The 20,318-nt window shown below is 33.5% G+C and overlaps 2 protein-coding genes across 2 annotated transcripts; both read right to left on the reverse strand.

Annotated features, from left to right (window-relative positions):
* Positions 1-1,560: 1,560 nt before the first annotated feature.
* On the reverse strand, positions 1,561-4,974 carry LOC125210623 (ubiquitin receptor RAD23d-like). Its single transcript, XM_048110163.1, has 12 exons — positions 4,801-4,974; positions 3,771-3,932; positions 3,583-3,636; positions 3,264-3,334; positions 3,014-3,091; positions 2,742-2,913; positions 2,484-2,624; positions 2,339-2,407; positions 2,198-2,245; positions 2,008-2,117; positions 1,830-1,908; positions 1,561-1,735 (listed from the first exon to the last, which is right to left on the reverse strand). Exons 1-12 carry the CDS (start codon positions 4,864-4,866, stop codon positions 1,619-1,621), a joined length of 1,167 nt encoding a protein of 388 aa, XP_047966120.1. The 5' UTR covers positions 4,867-4,974; the 3' UTR covers positions 1,561-1,618.
* A 1,912-nt stretch (positions 4,975-6,886) lies between these two features.
* Positions 6,887-7,379, reverse strand: LOC125210009. The gene is made up of 2 exons (XM_048109585.1): positions 7,005-7,379; positions 6,887-6,922 (listed from the first exon to the last, which is right to left on the reverse strand). Exons 1-2 carry the CDS (start codon positions 7,377-7,379, stop codon positions 6,887-6,889), a joined length of 411 nt encoding a protein of 136 aa, XP_047965542.1.
* Between the last annotated feature and the right edge of the window lie 12,939 nt (positions 7,380-20,318).

A 20,318-nucleotide genomic window follows, 5' to 3' on the forward strand; every position in this document is an offset into this window, starting at 1 on the left:
ATATAACGGTGAGTCAATTACTTACAAGTTGATAATAACACAAATTTGTTATACTACTATCCTCCGTCCGCGACAGAGTCGTCTGTCACTTTTGCACACCTATTTTATAAAAATAATAAAAATAATAGTTAAAGTGGAGAAGTGGTAAAGTAAAAAGAGAATAATGTTGAGAAGACTCTTGTCAACAATATTATCTCTCTTACTTTACCATTTTGTCCACTTTAACTATTTTTTTATTATTTTTATAAAACAGTGCTAAAGTGACGAATTTAATCAGCGGACATAATATTCCAATTTTTAATTGCGGTAAGTTCAATAAAGTTACTACAGCCTACAAGTTAAAAAATTAGCTAATCTGAATGTTTTTGTCAACTATATGTAAAATTTGGAACTTGAGTACTTGAAAAAGTAATAATCCATACTTGAAAAATTCTAAAATCTTTCAACATCCGACCTTTGATTTTTTGTGCATTGTTTACCAAATTCGATTCATCATTTCATAGTCTTAAAACTTCTTCTTTGATTTGTCATATTCTATAAGTTGTGCATTCGGTAAACTTTATTCAACCAATCCTTCAAGTCAAGAGGATGAAAAGTTGTGACTTTATAGACGGAAGAATAGTGTATAGAAATATGAAATACAACTAGAAGATGTTAGTGCATTATTCATGGGACGTGCTTATTCAAATTTTGTAACGCTATTCAAAGAGCAATTATTATACAGCGAGTGAATAATGGCTTTCCGTGTCCCTTACAATTGACCTAAAATCTAAATTATGTTGACGAGTCGATCTATTCTACAATGTTGTCGATTCTACTAGAATTCACATAAGCAATTGTTGATGAACACATAATTAATTATTTTGGTGGGAAACGGACATTTGATGATGGCGCGTTAACATGTCATATTGCATAATGATAATTCTCTCTGTTTTAGGATTCAGTTTTTCTTCTTATTTCTAAACTAGTGTTAACACTGCATGCACGGACAAAATATTTTCAAATAAAAAATATAAAGAAAATAATATAAAAATATATTTCTTTTAAGAATATGAATTAATTAAAAATGATATTAATAAGATTATAAATAATTAAAAACATTATAAACAACAATAAATAATCATTTGTAATTCTCTTCACCCATTTTTAATTTTTTAAAGATTTGATGCAGTTACTTGGTAAATTCAATTCAATAATCTTTGAAAAAAAACATGTTTCTTAATCTCCCCCTCTTTATATCTGTGTGTTAAATTCAATATACAGGATCACGATCATTAAGATATGAGCTAAATAAATCAACCATTCAGTGAACTAATCACATCTAGTTATGTGCTTAATTGATTATTAATCTCTGATGCAATAATACTAGAAATTCCATAGATACTTCCTACGTCATGCTGATTCAAATTTTCAATTATATGGAACTATTTTAGATGGTGCTTTGAAATTTTTGAATGGAGGGGTAAGAGATGGAGTTAATACATTTCTGAGCATCACGCCATATAAATTAACTCCAAAAAAGATGGGTAATAAAGTTCAGAATATGCACACAATAAGAACTGAGAAAATAGGGTTTTGGAAATAGATAATTGTTATTGACCTCAATGCTAATATTTCATCACTCTTCAAACTCATGTATATGGTCCAACAAGTAGTTTGCAGCCAGCTCCTCATTCTTGTTGCAGGCGAAGAACACTTGAAGAACTATTGCCCGGTCGAACCCCATAGATTCAAGCTGGAAAAACAATACCATACGTTAGCTACAAAACATATTCAAGAAGCTGAAAAGTGTGCATCTGTGGAGAAGGTTCTGTTAGGCGAGAAGTTACTCGTTCTATAGCCTCGCGTTCCTCTGGTGTAACTGTCACGGCCTGAGGCATTGCTGCAGGAAGCTGCCCCTCTACATTGCTGAAATCAACATCACACAAATAAAAAATTTGAATCAGAACCCCACTTCCAATGACAGGAACATGTTTTTAGTATTATTGCTTTGCAATTAAGAGATACCCTTCATCGCCTTCTATGGGCTCATTGATCAGGCGAAGAAAGTCTGCTTGGTGGTCTTGAATCAGCCTCACTAATTGAGGATTTTGCTTTCCGAGCTCTTGAAGCATGGGCTGCCAAAAAAAGACAAAGCTCGTCAGTCAATGCCTGTTCGACATAGGAATAAGAAGATATGATGAGAAAGAGAGCGAACCTGCAAGATTTGAGGGTTGGCCTGCACCATCTCCCTCAGTGCTTGGAACTGATGCAAAGGATTAAGAAATAATTCAAAAATATTGAAGCAAATACAAGAGTTCGTTTCTTCGTTGAGCTATTTTAAAATCCTCAAAACTACCTGTGGAGTGTTCCGTAGAAACTCTAGGGTGTTTGCACCACCAGCGTTCGGACCCATATTTGGGAGACCCTGTCAAGACATAATCATATCTGCGTCATCAACTATGCATTTTCCATTCGCATGTTATGATCCTCTCTAGAATAACCTGTGGGAAAAGATTTAGTGGATCCGCATTCGGTCCAGAGGCAAGATCAGGTGCTGCTTGCACAGCTTCCTGAGGTTGTGCAGGCACATTGACAGCCGTTCCACCAGGTGCAGCAGGGGCTTCAGCTGATTCAGGTATCCCCTATGATGCATCACAAACAAGAACGCGCCACCAGTGTAATTACTATTATTTGAAGGATTCAAGTTAAACGCGTGATGGAGAAAGCTTGAGAACAGCCAAGATAGAAGTTTCACTCACAGAATATAAATAATCAATCGCTCTCTCTGGGTTATTGAAAGCAGCACGAAGAGCTCGCACAACTGTGTCTCTGTCCCAAATTCCCCCACCCATATCAATAATCTGCTGGATAGTACCCTCAAGGTTATTACCTGATACTAGATTAGATGCAGCTTGTCCGTAAACATCCGACCTGCAATAAAGCCGGATGTGAGAGTCCTGAAAGCCACAATGGCACAATTGCAGGGAAAAAAGAAACAATCTGTATAAAATATCATTAGAAGGATACTCACACAGCATTGGCAGCTGAAACAGGAGCAGGAGAAGGAACAGCAGCAGGAGCTGGAACAGAAACAGGAGCGAGTGAAGGCCTGCAAAATAAATTAATTTTAATCTCTGGCCACTAAATAAATTTAAGATGAATATAAAAATTATATCAATGTGCTACATGCATCCAAGAAAAGTAGGGGCAGAGAGGGAGGAAGGAGCACCGAGAATAACAAAGTTCCGAGCACTAAAAGTAAATGGTAACAAAACTCTTACACAGCCACAGGAGGTTGAGGGGTTGTTGATACTGGAGCTGAAGTAGGCTGTGATTCACCTGATCTGGGTGCCTAGAAAACATAAAGCACAGATGATTTACTAAAGTATGCCAAACTTCACGAAAGCCTCTAGAAAGTTGTTTGCAAATGGCATTTTTAATTAATCAATATGAGCAAATTGGTCAACACACATTGGTGTGGGGCATCAAACTATAGGAGTGATAATTGGAGCTGCAACGTTAAATACATGAATCTAATTGATTGTTTACCAGATATAGAAAGTAGAAACATCATTATTAGTGAATCTAGTTTGTTGTTACCTTCACAGTGGGTGCACTTGATGTCGTTGAGCCTTCACCTTGAGAGACCTTGTTCTACAACAACAAAAAGGAAGTCACAACAAAGGACAACCGATCGGATAATAACCGTAGGTTAAAGTCCAGCTTGGAGAACACATCTGCTTTGTGTCTCCTAATGAATCAAGAATTAGCAACAAATGAAGTCTTACCTTCGACAGCATAATAACAACAAACGCATTTTCAGCAATTTTATTCTCATCAAGTGTTGTGCCATCTTTAAGAACTTTTCCTTGATGGATAAGCATTTGCAGTGCTGCAGGATAAACATCGGCTCCCTGCGTAGTTTCTATGATTCTCTTCACATTCTCAACCTGGACATTAAAGCTTATCAACAAAACAAGCCAAATCCCCAAAACATAATGCTAATCATTTATTCTATATATTCACCAATTTAAATGTGGCATATAAGATACATCGATGTTCATATAAAGTCATCTCGAACACCTGGTGGAATACCCTACGCAACACCAGATGAGAAGCATTACGTCCAGTGGCTAATGTATGATTAGAATGGCAATCTTCTCATACTTATGATACCGTGAAGTGGCGATAATTCCCACAAACGAATCACAATCACCATGATCAACACAATTCAGAGACACTGCTAATATTCTTCTTAATGACTCAAGCACTACAGCAGAAGCTACTAAATCCAGAATCCAACTAAAGGGATTGTCAAGTTTCAAAGTTCAAACACTACATCTACTCATTTGAATAACTTACTTATCTGAAACATCGACCTCTACTATTAAGCTTCATTATCACTTAATTAGGAAATCACAATAGAAGTATTACACCAAAGAATTTTAATCACACAAGTGATTTTCATCATAAATCACACACTAAAACGAGCACACGCCAAATGAATAGTATTGAATAGTTTCTACGCCCCATCCATTGCTCCATGAGTCCATGAGCATAAAAACCAAGTAATTGCTTAAAAGTAACAAATTCAATTGAACAGTTTCTCAATTGAAATGGGAAAAGGAGGATTTCAACATGTAAAATCACAGATATATCATGATACACTAATTCCAATAGCAGATTAAACAACAACATCTTCACAATAAATTAATCAGTAAGTTTCCAAAAAACCGCAAAAATTCGAGCGTAAAAATTCATCATCGATTAAAATTCAACACAATTAGGAAAGATCAAAACATAGGAGTTGTAGAAAACCTTGTCTTCGGGTTTCACTTCGATTTCGAAGCTGGTGCCCTTGAGCGTCTTCACGAAAATCTTCATTTTTAATTGTTACAATAATAATTGATACGGATTTTCGAGGATTTAGTTTAGAGTTTTGAGAGAAGAGATGCAGAAGAGCAAGGGCATAATTTCGCCGTGGACTTTAATTTTGCCTTTCAGAGATATTTTTCCACAGTATCTCAGCTCTGAGTGGGAGAGATACACTCGCTCTAACATTCGCGTGGAAGACGGAGGGGAGGGGGAGGCAGTATGATTGGTGCGTGGAACTCACGGACGATATGCGAGGTTGGCCTTTGTTGGGGTATAGATAAAAAGTGAGCTTGTTTTGTCTACGATTCCAACAACTGGATGAGACTTACCTCAGGCTTATCTGTATGTTAATAGCTTTTCTGGAATGTTTTTTCTACTAATTTTAATTTATTAATGTATTTTATGTGACGAATGAATAATCCTTTTATTTATGCATGCTTCTCTATGATGCTAAATAAATTTGATTTATTCTTGGGCCTATATGCATCAAATGTGTGGGAACCACGATTATTTATTCTTTTTTATTATTGGACCAATTATATCTATCACCGAACTAATTGATTATTCATTATGTTATCTCAGGTATCTTGAAGATGCAGATAACTGATCTAAATATTTAAGGTTGCTCAATATCTAAAAACAGAATCTACCCCTGATCATTTAATTAAGGATGACGAGTTCATACCACTTGAAGTACACTCTTTAGATTTAAGATTATTTATTATTATTAGTTATTACTAATAATATTATGAAAATTTAATTTGTCAAGGGTAATTGGGTCATCTAATTAAATTTGGGCCTAATATGAGAAATTAAACCTTTTGAACAAAAAGTTGGGCGGCGATATGCCATTATATTTGGGCTGGTTGCCAACTATAATTGGGCTAAACTTATTGCAACATAAATTTTCTTAGTATTTAAAAGGTGGATAAAAGTGCACAGTAAATGGGCAAGAAAATGAAATAGGCTTTAAACTTTTAATGCACAATTACTATGATGAAATGGGTTTTAAACTTTTAATGCACAATTACTACGGCAAAAGAGAAATTTAGTAGGTAGGAGAAAAGAGAAAAAAATGGGTAAAAAAAGAGAAAAGAGGAGTATAAAATATTAGAAGTAGTGTTAATTGATCGTAGATCCACTTCTATAATAGGAAGTTTAAAAAGTTTTTTAAAAAATTCTATTTTTAAAAATGGACTAAATGAAAATAATTTCTATTTTAAGCTAAAGTAGTAAAAATATACTAATCATTACCTATTAGTTCCTTATTAATTGAGTCGCTTTTCATTCCGTAGAAAGTTCACTGATAATTAAGTTATTTTTATTTCGGATAAAAAACTACTCCCTCCATTCACTTTAGAGTCTCATTTAATTTCAGGCATGGATTAAGAACGCAAAGAAAGTTTCAAGAAAAAGATACGACACTGTGTCCTACTTTATTAATTACTACTCCCTCCGTCCCCGAATACTTGACACTGGTCTTGACCAGCACGTTTTAAGAACGTAATTGAAAGTGCTAAAAAGTTGTGAGATGTGGGTCCTACTTTTAAAGATAGTTTTATAATAAATGTGAGAGGAATGAGCTAGTGGAATATGGGCCACTACAAAAATGAAAGTTGAACTGTGCGCATTATTTTATCGAAATCAAGAACTGGCAAGATTCTGACGTGAGGGAGTATGTGTTAAAATTTAATATTCATATTCTTATGAAAGGAGTAATATTCAGCCAATCACAAAATCTTCTATGCAACTTCAAAAAAAACCCAAAACCTCACGTAATATTTTAAATATTAACATGAATTGCCTGAAAAAATAATTTAGCACCAGTTCTTTATAACACATGCTTTGCATAAATTCATTCCCAACAATCTTTGTCCATTGTTTTTCGTAGAACTAATTAAAGGGTAGTAATTCAAGAATTACATCATGTTTCATATCAAAATTATGACCATACATGGTTCATATCAAAACGGAGAGTCTGATTACAAACTCAGTTTCAAGTTCAACTTTCAAGTTTCAACAAATTTCTTCATATCTGAATATGTATGTCGTCACTTTTTTTTTCCTGTTTTTACCAGTATCAAAACAAATAAAAGTATAATATATTAAAAAATGTACATAAAAAATATTCCTCGATTGACCCTAACAGTAGCATATTTATCGAAACTACTGGGCGGGCAACGTTTCGGGTCTCCAAAAACATCACCCGACCCGAATCCCATATCCGAATAGTCAAACAAACCGTCCAGCGCCACGTAATCACCGATACTATTTTCATTTTCAACTTCCCCAAACCCCAACCCGAAAGTATCGTAACCCGGAACTTCCCAAAACTCGTCCCGCAACTCAACCGTCACCAACGCAGTGCTCCACTCATTCACCGGAGGAGGAATCCCTAGCTCGTCATCGGATGCCTCCAATAAATACCCTAGATCTTGCTGAGAATCTCCGGGATGCGTCGCCAAATCAACGACTCCGTTATTCGCCGGCGAGGCAGTGATCTCCTCTTCAAAGCTCTTCATGAACGAGTCGAGATCCTGAGTTGAAGTGCTGAAATCAGAGTCGTCGTCAACTCCGTCCAATAGATCCTCCTCAGCCGCTTCACCGCCGGCGAATCGATATCCGATTCCGCCTCATCCAAATCTTCTCGGAATCGTTTCCTCACCACTTCCTCCATTTAACGAAAAATTAAAAACCTCTTTTATCAATTTATAGATTAGCAGAGCAGAGTTAAATTGAAAGCCAATTGAGAATTGTAGAGAGATAAAATGCGAAATCTGCGATGCTAAAGGATAAAGAGATGATCGGATTTTATAGGTAAGATGGGATGATGAAAGCGACGGAGGAATACTGGGGACCCACATCCGGAACGTCTCGTCAATCGTAAACATCTTTGAAGCAATTGGTTTGACGTGTCTACTCGATTTTTCTGGTGTGAATTTAGTATTGCGTAATTAACTGGATTTGAATTTTTGTTTGGAGTCCGTCTAAGGGAGTAGGACCACCCGATATGGCAGTGTCAATCACGGCCGTTAAGTTTGGTTTGGGGTCCGTCCGTACTCTACTCCGTAATAACTGAGTAAAATAGCAATTTTCTTCTTATTTCAATATAAATTCAACATTTTAATCTACCATAGAAAAGTGATTTATTTCTACTTCACATTTTGTGGGCTATTATGCACAGTCGAAATTATTCAAAATCACTTTGAAGGTAAATATAATAAATGTTCTAGAAATAACAACAACAACGCATACATAATAATGCAGGATGATTATGCTTTTAGACTTTAACCGAACAATTCATAAAAATTAATAACTTGGTATCATTAGTATGAATAAAAATTAATGTACATAGTTATACATGTACGTAGTACCTCAATTTGATACCCAGCCTAAATACATAGCATGGTATTAAGTATTAACAGCTCACCACTAATTTTATAAGAATACAATTTGCTTATATTCAATAAAAGGTGGCTCTTTGGCCTTTGCAAAGCGGTTTGTCAATTATTCAACCGCGCATGATACAATAGGCCTGCCTCCATAAATAATGGTCCAAATAGGTCCACTCAAACCACCTAGAATTCTAGACAATTCTAATGTTTGATTTAATTTGATTATACAATTTATTAAGCGTTGCGAACTTGTTCCATTTAACAAACTTCGCCACGTATAACGAATTTCATATACTGTAAAATCGTTCAGTATATAATTATTATAAACAAAATGATGGTAGTACAAAATAAGAAAAATTCTAACCTTAAAAACCACAAATTGCTCTTCTATAATACAATCACAAAATCATTCCAATAATAATATTCTTACACTAACTTAAATTAATAAAATATGGTAGCATGATGTGTGTTACATGCTGCTACCCTTAACTCATGCTCAGATTAAACTTAATAATCTAATTGAATATGTGATGCACACCTGCCAAATAATGGAGAAATATGGATCAGTTAGGAAATGTGAGTATTAACTATTGGTATATTTGGTATTAGTAGTATACTACTGTTATTCATGTGTATTATGATATATTTAACATGTTGATGGCTTGGTAATAAAAGGATCAAAATTTTGTATGACGATGTTTATTACTCCTATATTTCGTATTGATATTGTTTTTTTTATATAAGCGAAATGCTCCAACTTAAATTATAATCACGGAATGGGTTTTATATCAGGGAAATGCTCCAACTCAGTAAAAACTGTCAAATTTCTTATTCTCTTTTCCTCTTCCATTTACTCTTTCCACTTTAAGAAGATCTCCAATGGGACGGTCATCGCCTTCCCACGAACTTTCCAAAAATACCTCCTCCCACAAAGACGCATCGCCATGGCGACATCCCACTGTGATAATCGGACATCCCAAGGACTTTCCCGCGACTCTCCCGCAATAAAAAATTCACAAATTCACCAAATTAAAACAATTTTCTAATTAAAATTTAGACACGAATACGTAAAATGAACGATTTTATTTTTTTAAAAAAACATACATATGCGTTGAATCTATATAGTTTGCCGTAGTAATGGGTCTCGCGACATATGTAGCTTTGTAACGGTACCGTATATAGTAGCTTTTTTTTTAAAAAAAAGCATCGGACGTTACGAGATGCTATATAGCGGGACGCCGCCCGCTTCAGGACGACGTCCGTAATGCCGCAGATCTCCTGTGTCCGCATCCCCCCCCCGCTTCCGCTGACTTAACGTCGGATGTCCGCTGGACTTCCGCGCATCGCGGTCCGACATCCGCCGACATCATCCATTGGAGATGCTCTAACTTTTAACGCATTATTTTTAAAATTTTATGCATAAATGAATGTATAACCTACGTGGGGACCCATGGCATTCTATGCTGCAAAATTGGTTCCAAAATACTGCACCGTTAGGTTGGCAAATCATTTATTTCATCAACCCAACCCAAGTGGTAAATTCGTCATTTTGCAGATCTAATAATTATCTCGATGCCCCATCGAGCAATAATTTAGAAATTCCGGCCAGCCCACAAAAATATGCTCTAAATCCGAATAAAACCACAAACTTTAACAATTATAACCACAAATTAATTTTTTGCATTTGCCTTTTTTTTCCACTTAAACAACACCAATTATTCCACATCATGAGAAGACGATACCTTATTTATGAAGTATACAACCTTGTGGTCCACTCTACAAAAAAAATATCTAACTAGATACACTAATTAAAAATTTAAAATGTCTGGTGATAATCTCTATATCGAAGCCTGCAATGCAGAATCTATGTAGTATTATACACAGTTTTGGGTGTAGTTTATGCACTTATTTTTAATTTTATTTGGTCTTCCATCAATCAGTGTTTCTTTCTTCATACTATGACTTTTTTTTGTCTTTGAATACTACATTGTCTTAATTGGCGTGAAAAATTTCAACTTTTTAATGAGTTAAGATGCTTGCTGTATAAAGTCATAAACTAGGTTCGTGTATAGTAATGGTTACGTTTTCATTAATTATAATTACAAAAAGGGTAACTATTTTAAAGTCACCAACTTTCATAATTCCGCAATTTTAAAAAGCGATGAATGCCACAACTTTATTATTTCTTTTCCACGTCAAGCTTTTCGGCCTTGATTCAAACAGCTCGTTTCCTATTACATAATGTCCAAATTTTTTATCTTACCATCGTATCTGTTTTTCGGCAGTTTATGCTTGCCAATGTTGACTGATGCAAGCTTATGGCCATTATGATAAGACAAGCGCACAAATGTCGCAGCTTTCATCAAATGACCACAACTTCTTCATCCGAGTCCGATTGGCGTCATCACCCACGCGAAACTATTTCAAAGACGAGATAACGATAGTAAGATAAAAGAATTTGGACATTGCTTAATAGAAAACGAATAGTTTGAATCAAACTGAAAAACCCGATACTAAAACGGCAACCGACAATAAAAGCTGATCATTACACTGAACTTTTTAAAGTCTTTAAAAAACCTAATTCATAAACAGTGATTTAATAAGAATTACCCCTGCTACAAAAAAGCCCATATATTATATAAAGTAGAACCCTTTTTTTTGTTATTTGAGCCGTTTAAAAGTTTTATACAATTAATTAAGTCATTTTACGGTAAATCAAGTGAAATTGATCATCAAACAAGTTGAGTTTAGTCTTGTTGAAATAGAGATAGCTGACTATAAGTAAAAAGTTGTTACAATAATTAGTTCCACTAGACCAACATTATTACCACTTTTGATTTAGCATTACTTTGTGGGCATAAATTCTTTCAAGTCAGCTTTCCTATTTATATTCCACCATATATACCCACACCAAAAACACATTCACTATCAAAATTCCTTATTTATTGGGGCAAAAGATTACACAATTTCTCTTTCTTATTGATGACATGGTTTACACTTCATAAATAATGACCCTTTTTTGTAACAACGTTTGGGACGGGGAAAGAAGACTTTTCTCATTGGTTGACATATATTCACATATAAAGCATGATTGTGATATTGCTTTGCTTTCAAGAAAGTGGAGTCATTTGATACTCCACTTTAATTGTTATACTGTATTAACACGACGTGAAAGAAATTAATTACTATTTCTAATCGTGAGAACACTACATTAACATTAGTATTGGAGTATTAATTTTATTACAAGGAATATATACAACATACATATATCTAGTATATAATTGTGTAGTATAGTATATGGAAGAGAAATACAAGCTCAATAAATATGAACTTTGAATCCATAGATAAATATTCACCAGATATTGCCTAAAATTGCTGTGGGCCACACAATTATCAGAAGGCATCTTTTTTAATTGTTTGGTCCAAATTTTATCACTTCACGAAAAGTATTTGTTATTCTCCTCTCTTTCTTTGTGTATTGTGTGTTTTTTCTTCCTTTTTTTTATGTTTTGTCAAAAGTTGATAACTTCAGCTGTTTGAATAAATGCCAAGGTTTCCAATTTATCACGATAACGTGTGTATATATTATGTAGCACCACGTATAATCTGAAATTCTATCTCTAAAAGTTAGATTTGAGGTGTGCATCCAACTTTGATCAGGTGCCTATTATATATTCAAGAATATTACTCCACGAAAGCTAATAAATTTGATCATGTCACTATAACATAATGAGAGTTAGAGAATTAGAGTCCTTGTTTGAATAAGCAATTTTTGTACTAATATACAATACCTAGCTAGGTTTTCTGTCAAATGTACAAATTGAATAAAATAATTGAAACTTTGAAACAAGAAATTTTTGACCTTTCATTCTTGTAGGGGGCGGAAGCCATAACATAAGTAATCTAGAATTTGGTCAGTATATTTATTGGCTGCTAAGTCTAACGATGAATCAACCATGGCACACATTATTTTATTTCTTTAATTTTCATACAAGACGTATAATAACATTTATAACAAAATAAATGCACTCAATTATGTTACGCACACGCCACATACAAATTTAAAAAGTGAAAAAATTAAAAATTTAAAACGTAGCACTATTGGTGTTAGGTTTAGAAATGTTGATACGGTAAACTGTTGTATAATTAAGTAGTCGCAGAAATTTTTCCAACCAAAATGAAACTATCAAGATATCAACGTCACGCAGGAGTAGTTGGAGATGTAAAATAATGAAACTTTTATAAATTGAGAGTTTGTTTCTCTAATCTTACATGTTTTTCTAAAATTGGCCTCCAAAACAAGAAAGGAAAAAAATGATAGGTGTGTTGGTTCGCATGTAGCATTAAAATTAAATGCGTATATATACGGTATACTTACTTTCCAAGTTGGATTTAAATTTCTTAATAAATTTTAAAGTTTTGTCGGTGCATGTAACGAAAGAAAGACTATCCAATTATTCAATCTTCTAAACCAACAAGTACATATAGTAGCACAAGAACGAATTAATCAACCATTCCAGATTAGAAGATGGATCCATTGTATACTCACTCAATAGTACTGTTATTGTAAATATTGGTCAACAATAATAAAAAAAAAAATTAATTGATAATTTCAGCCGTTAATTAGATTGTTGGTATACCTTCAAATATAAATATTGCAAAATTGTCGACAATATGCAACATGAAATTAGTACTGAGTTCTTTTCTTTCTAGTACAACGACGTCTCTGAGCATCCACTATAGGAGAGTCTGCGTCAGTGGCTTCCTGCATGTCGGCCGTGGCTCCCTATAGTGCAAAACATGGGCGGACGTGGCGGGTATTGCCTCACCGAGTGCCACACACGTGCCGGCCTGGCCGTATTATGGGAGCGCTCTCCTATTCGAATGCGGCTTACGTAGCCAGCTTCCTCCTATTGTCAATTTTTTTTTTTAATTCTATAAGTATACACATTTTTTTTACCCCATTCCTACACAAATTCTATAAATATACCCATTTTTAATTAATATACATAAAATGAAAAATAAATTATTTTAGCATGCGCCACTATAGTGGAAAACATTTAGCGTGGTGGCCCGACCACATTTTAAGGTCGACTATACTTTGGCCTACCACCAACATAATGACACTCTTATAACGGGTGACCGTAGCAACAAATTTGAATTATAATAGGGGAAAAAGTACTTTTAACCACTAGAGTAGTTAAGATTGTGAATTTCAACATTTGATTTATTTATTTAGGAAAAATGATTACAATGAAATTGGTTAGGAAACTCATAAACGAAGAAAATAAGATGTCACGTATGACAAGTGTTAAGTTTTCACAATGGTCCTGCAAGGTAGATCCCCATTAATAACGGAACTTTACCTATAAATTTCTTGGTAGTTTCTCTCATCTTCCAAATGGAAAAAAGAAATTAATACACCATCTATCCCTTTAAGAATCTAAACATTTTTCTTATTCTTTGCTTCCATTAAAAATGTAAACATTTTCTAAAATTAAAATCACTCTATCTTTACTTTTTCCATCACTCTAACTTTATTATCTCTTCATTAACTCACAAAACAACACTAATAAAATTCAATGCCGATTTCTAAATATTTTATTTTAAGTAGGACGAGGGAGTATTTCGCGACACTAGTAATCAGGTAGCTTAACTGGAGAGTATTAATTGATTATAATTTAAAACGTGTTGGGTTCGAAACTAGTGTCATCAATTATTGTGGTTCCTTCACTCCTTGTATGCATCATAATATGCGACTGTTTCTTTAAAATAGACTAAAATTTACCTTGATTTACTTCAAAACTGTTGTTGATTTATTAGACTATATATTCAAGACTACAATAACTATGCCTCAATAAATATGAAATAAAGTATTTATTTTTCGCATAAAATTTTATGTAGTTTTGTTTTAGATTTAAAAAGAGAAATAAAGAAAAAACTGGATCGTAAATAATGCTGTTTCATTTTTAACAAGACAACTAAAAATGAAGTAACAAGACAAACTAAAACGCAAGATTTCATTTTAATTGGATCAGTCGAGTAGTATATAGAGTCACCCTTCTTATTCCAATGCACGATGTTGATATAATTATTAAAACAAATCTAAACATATTACAAACTTTTCCACTATATATCTTCAAAAATACTCCATTAAATACGGATTATATAATTATATAACAAAAGGACAGAAATACACCAAATATTTTTTTGATTTATTTTAAAGGCTCTATACTGATAATTTCAAACTAGCCAAAATTTGGGCCTTCAAAAAGTTTATTGAACATTACAAGTCAAAAAGGCCCATATATACTGAACCATTTACAAAAGCCAGCGGCAGCCCGTTAAATAAAAATCTCAATTAGACAGATTTCAGGACCCATTAAATTTTGGAATATTTAATGATGTTGTAAAATTTATCATTTTTATTTGAGAAGGATTGGTAATGATTTTTTCAACACTGATGCTGATAAACATTTAAATATAAACAAAACTGTAATTGTAATGAGAAAATATAAACATTTTTCTTATGGAATTAATTTTCGAAAATTGTGACAATTCTACTTATGTTTACTTCACAGAAATAAATTGTGTCAATTCAGGGAAAGAAGAAGGGTTGACTATTGAATCGAAGACCTTTAGAAAATTAGACCCATTATCAAATTTATCAGTTTTTATCTCTGATTTTTTAATTGTGTCAATTCAACCTTTTTCCCAACTTATCAAATTCACCTCAATCTGTTCAACATGTATTGCATTTTATTTATAAGGATTCTACGCCAATGATGGAACATGACATGACGCAGCGGGAGATAACATGTTAATTTTCACTCAAAGATATTATTACAGTTTCCTAAAAATATAAAATTTTATTTTAGATAACTTTTTTTACTTTATCAATTTTATATTAAAACCCTATTTCTTTCCTGCCTTTATTTACTTTACCAATTTTGTATTAAAAACCTACGAGCTTAAAAAGTTTCTATTTTTAAAAAACGGAGGGAGTGTGAGAAGATTAATTTATATTTTTTTAGAAATAATTATTTGCAAAGATTGATTAATTTTATAATAGTTGAAACTTGAAAGTATTGATAGTAAGCTGAAAAATTGAGATGTAATTGATATAATTACGAGTAAGGACTAGCCATAAAATTGATTGTAGAAGAAAAGAGTACAACCTTATTCAATGCAAATATTGTACAGTACTACAGTAGTATATGTGAATGCCTATGCCTGTAGATGTACTACTAATTATTTATGGTTGTTTTTTCACACGTTTATATGAACCAACGAATACAGTTAATTAATTATCTATCAATAATGTAAGGATAAGTAATATTCTATGTCCAAGCACCACAGACCCCAACTCAGATTAAAATATTGTTAGATTAGTGGAGTTTCTCTTATTTCTCATATGCCGTTTTGTAATCTAATTAGAAAGTAATACGTGGGGATGTGTACATAAGAATACTAATAATAAATGTACATCCATTTCACATGATAATATTAGATATTACACAATTACTTTCATTAAAATTGAATTAAAGAATATTGTGTGTTGATGACTGCACATTGTCGAGTCAACTTTATATAATGTCTATGGCACTAACCTGTTTATAGTCAAAAGCCAACCTATGCAGCCTTTCACTATTGACCAATACAACATACTCCATATTATTGTATTAACATTTTCTAAATAGTTTAATACAGCGTATACATTTCTATTCATTGCACATGTGAAACACCTGAAATGTCAAAATTGATTGCATAACAAAAGCTCCCTAAAACAAAATAATGGCATAGTGCAATTATAATATAGTACTAATTCATTTCCTATTTTATCAGCTACAGAACGTTACGATGACCACTCTATTAACAGTTAGGTACTACCTGTTAACGTGACGTTAATAATAATATGTTGTTATAGAAAAATTACAAAAAAATAAATAAAAATCAACTAATTGTTTCTCTCAAATCGTGGTGGAAATAAGTAAAATCTTACTTATAATTTTTTTTTGTTATAAATGACCACTCATAGCTTATAAAAGAGATGGTTATAAAGTAATTTAAAGAGGAGTTAGAATAACTATTTTATTAATGTGGAATAAGAAGGGATTCAATACGGTAACGTGAGGGTAATGACTATCGAATTTCTAAAAATACGATAATTGATCGGGCCACTCTGCTAGATTACTATTTTAAAGTAAGGGCCTTTCAATCCTTAAAGCTTTTACAAGGAAAATAGTTATCCACTCATTTATAGAATCGAATCTCGCCATTTTATCAATATGGGACAGAAATTTCAATACTTGCTAGTCACTATTTCAAGAGTAGGGGCATGTAGAAATCTAGCAGAAAATTATTTTTTAAATTTTGATGAAAAATATAGAGAAGCTCCTATGGTATTTTCCTGGAACCAGCCTATTTACAAGAAATATGCTATCATAATTGTTTTTAAGAATCTTTTACGTTCGCGATCATAAATTTTCTGAACTTGTCTATCTTTGTTGTAAAATACGAACGATCACTTATTTGGAGTATTAATAGCAATAAATTGATCAATCACAATGATGCATCGTAATCTCGAGTGTCTAGAATTCTCCAATTTTAATTCAGAAATGCTAAACAAATACTAGTAATACACTCAGAAGCATCTTTGTGTTTCTAAGATAATCTCATGGTTTGGAAACATGAGTTAGTTCACAACAATCGAACAAACAATTATTGTTAGCGTTAGAAACAAACAACGCCTTAAAAGTTTAAACGGAATCAGATCCATCCGAACCGGTCGGAGTTAAGATCCAGACCGCGTGAGAGCCTTCCGGGTCCGTCTTAACCCGTCAAAGTCCTCTCGCTCAAACGCCACGCAGGGTTCGCCGCCGCACCACCTCTGACGCCGTCACGACTTGAAATACTTGAGCGCCACCCGAATTCTCTTCACCATAGCGAAAACTCCTCCACTTCTTCATCCGGGGGCGGCGCCACCGCCGGCCGTTTGTGCCCGCCGTTATCTTCCCGTGATTTGCCTTCGCCTTGGCGTTTTCTCTTCTCCACTTGGACGGAAGACATGGCGGAATTGAAGCAGAAATTAGGGGATCGACTTTCTTCTTTTTCTTTGTAAACAAAGTAGACTTAGAAAAATGAATACTACAACGAAAGCAGATGCTCTGTGAACAAGGAGAGAATGGTTTTTGATAGGTGATGGTGTTTAAAGGATGGAAAAAGACTTAAATAAATTTGAAGAGGGCTTCAACGAAGATGACGTTATAAGGTGACGTAACACGTGTGACGAAAATAGACTATTTTAGAAGAGAAAATCATCATATTCGTTAGTTGGTGGTGGGTGCAGTCCTCACCCTTTTATTATTTAGTTGGTCGCGTGAACCACAATTGGAGTGATTATGTAGAAAAAATGATTCAATTAATGAAATGAAATTATATTTTGTGATTAGCCGGATGGTATCAACATTTTCAATTTTACGTTTGGTCATTATTTTTTTTAATTTTTGTTTCCAACATTTAATTACCAATTGACTAAACAACAATTTTGTAATTTTTAAACGTTTTTAACTCGATTTTTAAACGGTTTAACCCAAATGGGTCAAAATCCGATTAAAACCGTTTAAAATTGACAAATTGTTAGTTACATTAAATCAGATCCGAGTTGAAATGTTCTGATGCAAAATTCAAAAAGAAAAAAGATAAGACCAAAATCAAAAAATTTAACATATGATCAGGACCATGCCTTTACTCTATTTTGTATTCAAAATTTTTCAAGATGTTTGCAGATTTAACATTTTCCTCATTGTAATTTTATCTGTCTCAACCTATTCTTAAATAATACTCTCTCCTCATAAAAAATACGGAATTTGAGTTTTAATGGTTTTAAAAACAACATTGGAAAGGGAAGAGAAAGAATATGATAGTTAAAGAGGTTAATGGATAGTGGGACTCATATTATTAGTAGTTTTAGTTATGGTATAAGTTGTAAATAAGTTAATATATATGAGTAATAAAGGGGGATAACTTTATAAAAATAGAATGAACATATTTTTAGGGGACAAACGAAAATAAAAAATGCACATATTTTTATGGATTGATGAGTACTTAATAAAATATCACCATTCCTTATTCCATTTTAAAATCCTAATTCCGTCCCCATGCTCAAATGCAATGTTATGAATTAGGGTGCACAAATTTAGAATACTCCATATACGGTGATCAATGGCTAACTAATTAGTATTTTAAAATCAAAATCAATTTTAAATTATTAGATGAGAAGATTTAATGGTTAAAATAATGCCAATTGGGTTAATATAAATTTAAATAAATTTAAAGAGTATTAATATCAATTCATATGCTCCATATTGTAGTTAAAATTAACTACTTTCTTTCTCTCCAAAATCATATCAAACTTTAAATTTACGTAATCTCTCGATTTAAATTATTTTTCCACTAAAAATATCAAATTAAAGATAATTTTATAAGGATTCTAACGTAATCTAATTGATATGTTCGTGATGCGGATGTTGAAATTGGGATAATTTAAATTTCAGTTTGTATGTTGATAAATGATTTTTATCAATAAATGCATCAAAAAGTTTAAATTATAATGCTAAAATCTTAAAAAAACTGTGTTGATATTTTCATATATTGTGTTGAAATTTTGTTTACTATTTATTGAAATTCGAGAAGTTTAATCTCATCCATTTATTTGACTAAAAGAGATTTGATCTTAATTTTAAATTATAATGCTATAAGCATATTAGGACCCCTCAATATATTTCTTAGAATATAGATTTTGTGTTGGTTGAATTTATTGGGCTAAATTCTATAAATGGGGTCTTCTACAATAATCGTCCAGTAAGTCATCCAGAACCGGCTAACTCATCATGCTTACTACGTTCATTGGGGGAAACGGGGAGAAATAAACAACAGTGTATCAATACCGACTACATGAATTGGTTTCGAAAATCACTGTGACTTACATTACTAGACCCGGCATCCATGGCCACCCGGGCATCCATGAGCCTCTACACATAATGATGATGGTAATATTTTTTTTTCGTTTTATAGTGCATTATCGTGAATAATGTCTTTGTTCTCAGGAATTGAGACGTTGGTCAAGTGTATCAATGCCTTAGCGGGTCCCAGACGGGATATCATCGGACATCCAACGTGCTCTCGAACATGGTGTCGACTTGTATGACAATATGTGCGGAGACCGAACGCCCTTGATTTTGTGCCTACCTGGCCGATATGACACTACAAGACCAACATTCACAACGCTAGGGACGGGACGGCGTGTGTCCGTATTGGCGGCCGAGGATAGACGGATCGGTGTTTCCGATGGGTGGAGGAGCGAGTGACCCACCCGGTGCTTTGGCATGCCGGATCAAGTTCATGATGATGGGTGACGAATATTATTCATGTTAACCTGATGAATATTTTGGGGAAGATTACAAACACAGAGGAGGCTGAGGCCGATGAGGATGATGATGGGGAGGAGGATGAGGCTGGGAAATGAATGATGATGCCGAGGACAATGAGGCACGTGAGAAGCCTTGGCGCGAGTCACGCACAAAAGGCTCCCCAGTCCGGGTGACTTCGGGCAGCTTCTAGTTCTTCACTTCCACTAGAGGATTGACACGGAATATAACAAGATTCTTTACTAGGGGAACATCCTCGTAATCCAAAGGGGTAGCTGCCACCAAGTTTACACCAAGTACTTAAAGTAGTTTGTGGTTGTTTGTTAGACGTAAACATTTGTGATATTCAACTTAACTACATTTTTTTTTTAATTTTTAATCCATTCTTCCATATTTTTCTACATTTGTTTTGATCTCTACATTTTTCTACATTTACATAGAACACATGCTTAGAAAAAAATCAATTCCATTTTTTTAAAACCCAAACAAAATGAAAGAGTTATTAATCTTAAAAATCATAAAATTTAAAAATATTAGTACTACTAGTTTCTGTTTACTCTAATAATGGTTTAATCTTCCACAATTTGCTAAATCAAAATAGTAGTAAATAAGTAACTACCAAAACAAAAATTTAAAA

The sequence above is a fragment of the Salvia hispanica genome, chromosome 3 (genome assembly GCF_023119035.1).
Source record: "Salvia hispanica cultivar TCC Black 2014 chromosome 3, UniMelb_Shisp_WGS_1.0, whole genome shotgun sequence".
Lineage (NCBI taxonomy): Eukaryota > Viridiplantae > Streptophyta > Magnoliopsida > Lamiales > Lamiaceae > Salvia > Salvia hispanica.

Coding starts and splice junctions, on each gene's coding strand:
- LOC125210009 (XM_048109585.1), bottom strand. CDS start 7,379: ATGAAGAGCTTTGAAGAGGAGATCACTGCCTCGCCGGCGAATAACGGA. Junction 6,923..7,004: donor GTTTCGATAAATATGCTACT/GTTAGGGTCAAT, acceptor TGGTAAAAACAG/GAAAAAAAAAGTGACGACAT.
- LOC125210623 (XM_048110163.1), bottom strand. CDS start 4,866: ATGAAGATTTTCGTGAAGACGCTCAAGGGCACCAGCTTCGAAATCGAA. Junction 3,637..3,770: donor TTGTTATTATGCTGTCGAAG/GTAAGACTTCAT, acceptor TTGTTGTTGTAG/AACAAGGTCTCTCAAGGTGA. Junction 3,092..3,263: donor CCTCAACCTCCTGTGGCTGT/GTAAGAGTTTTG, acceptor TTTATTTTGCAG/GCCTTCACTCGCTCCTGTTT.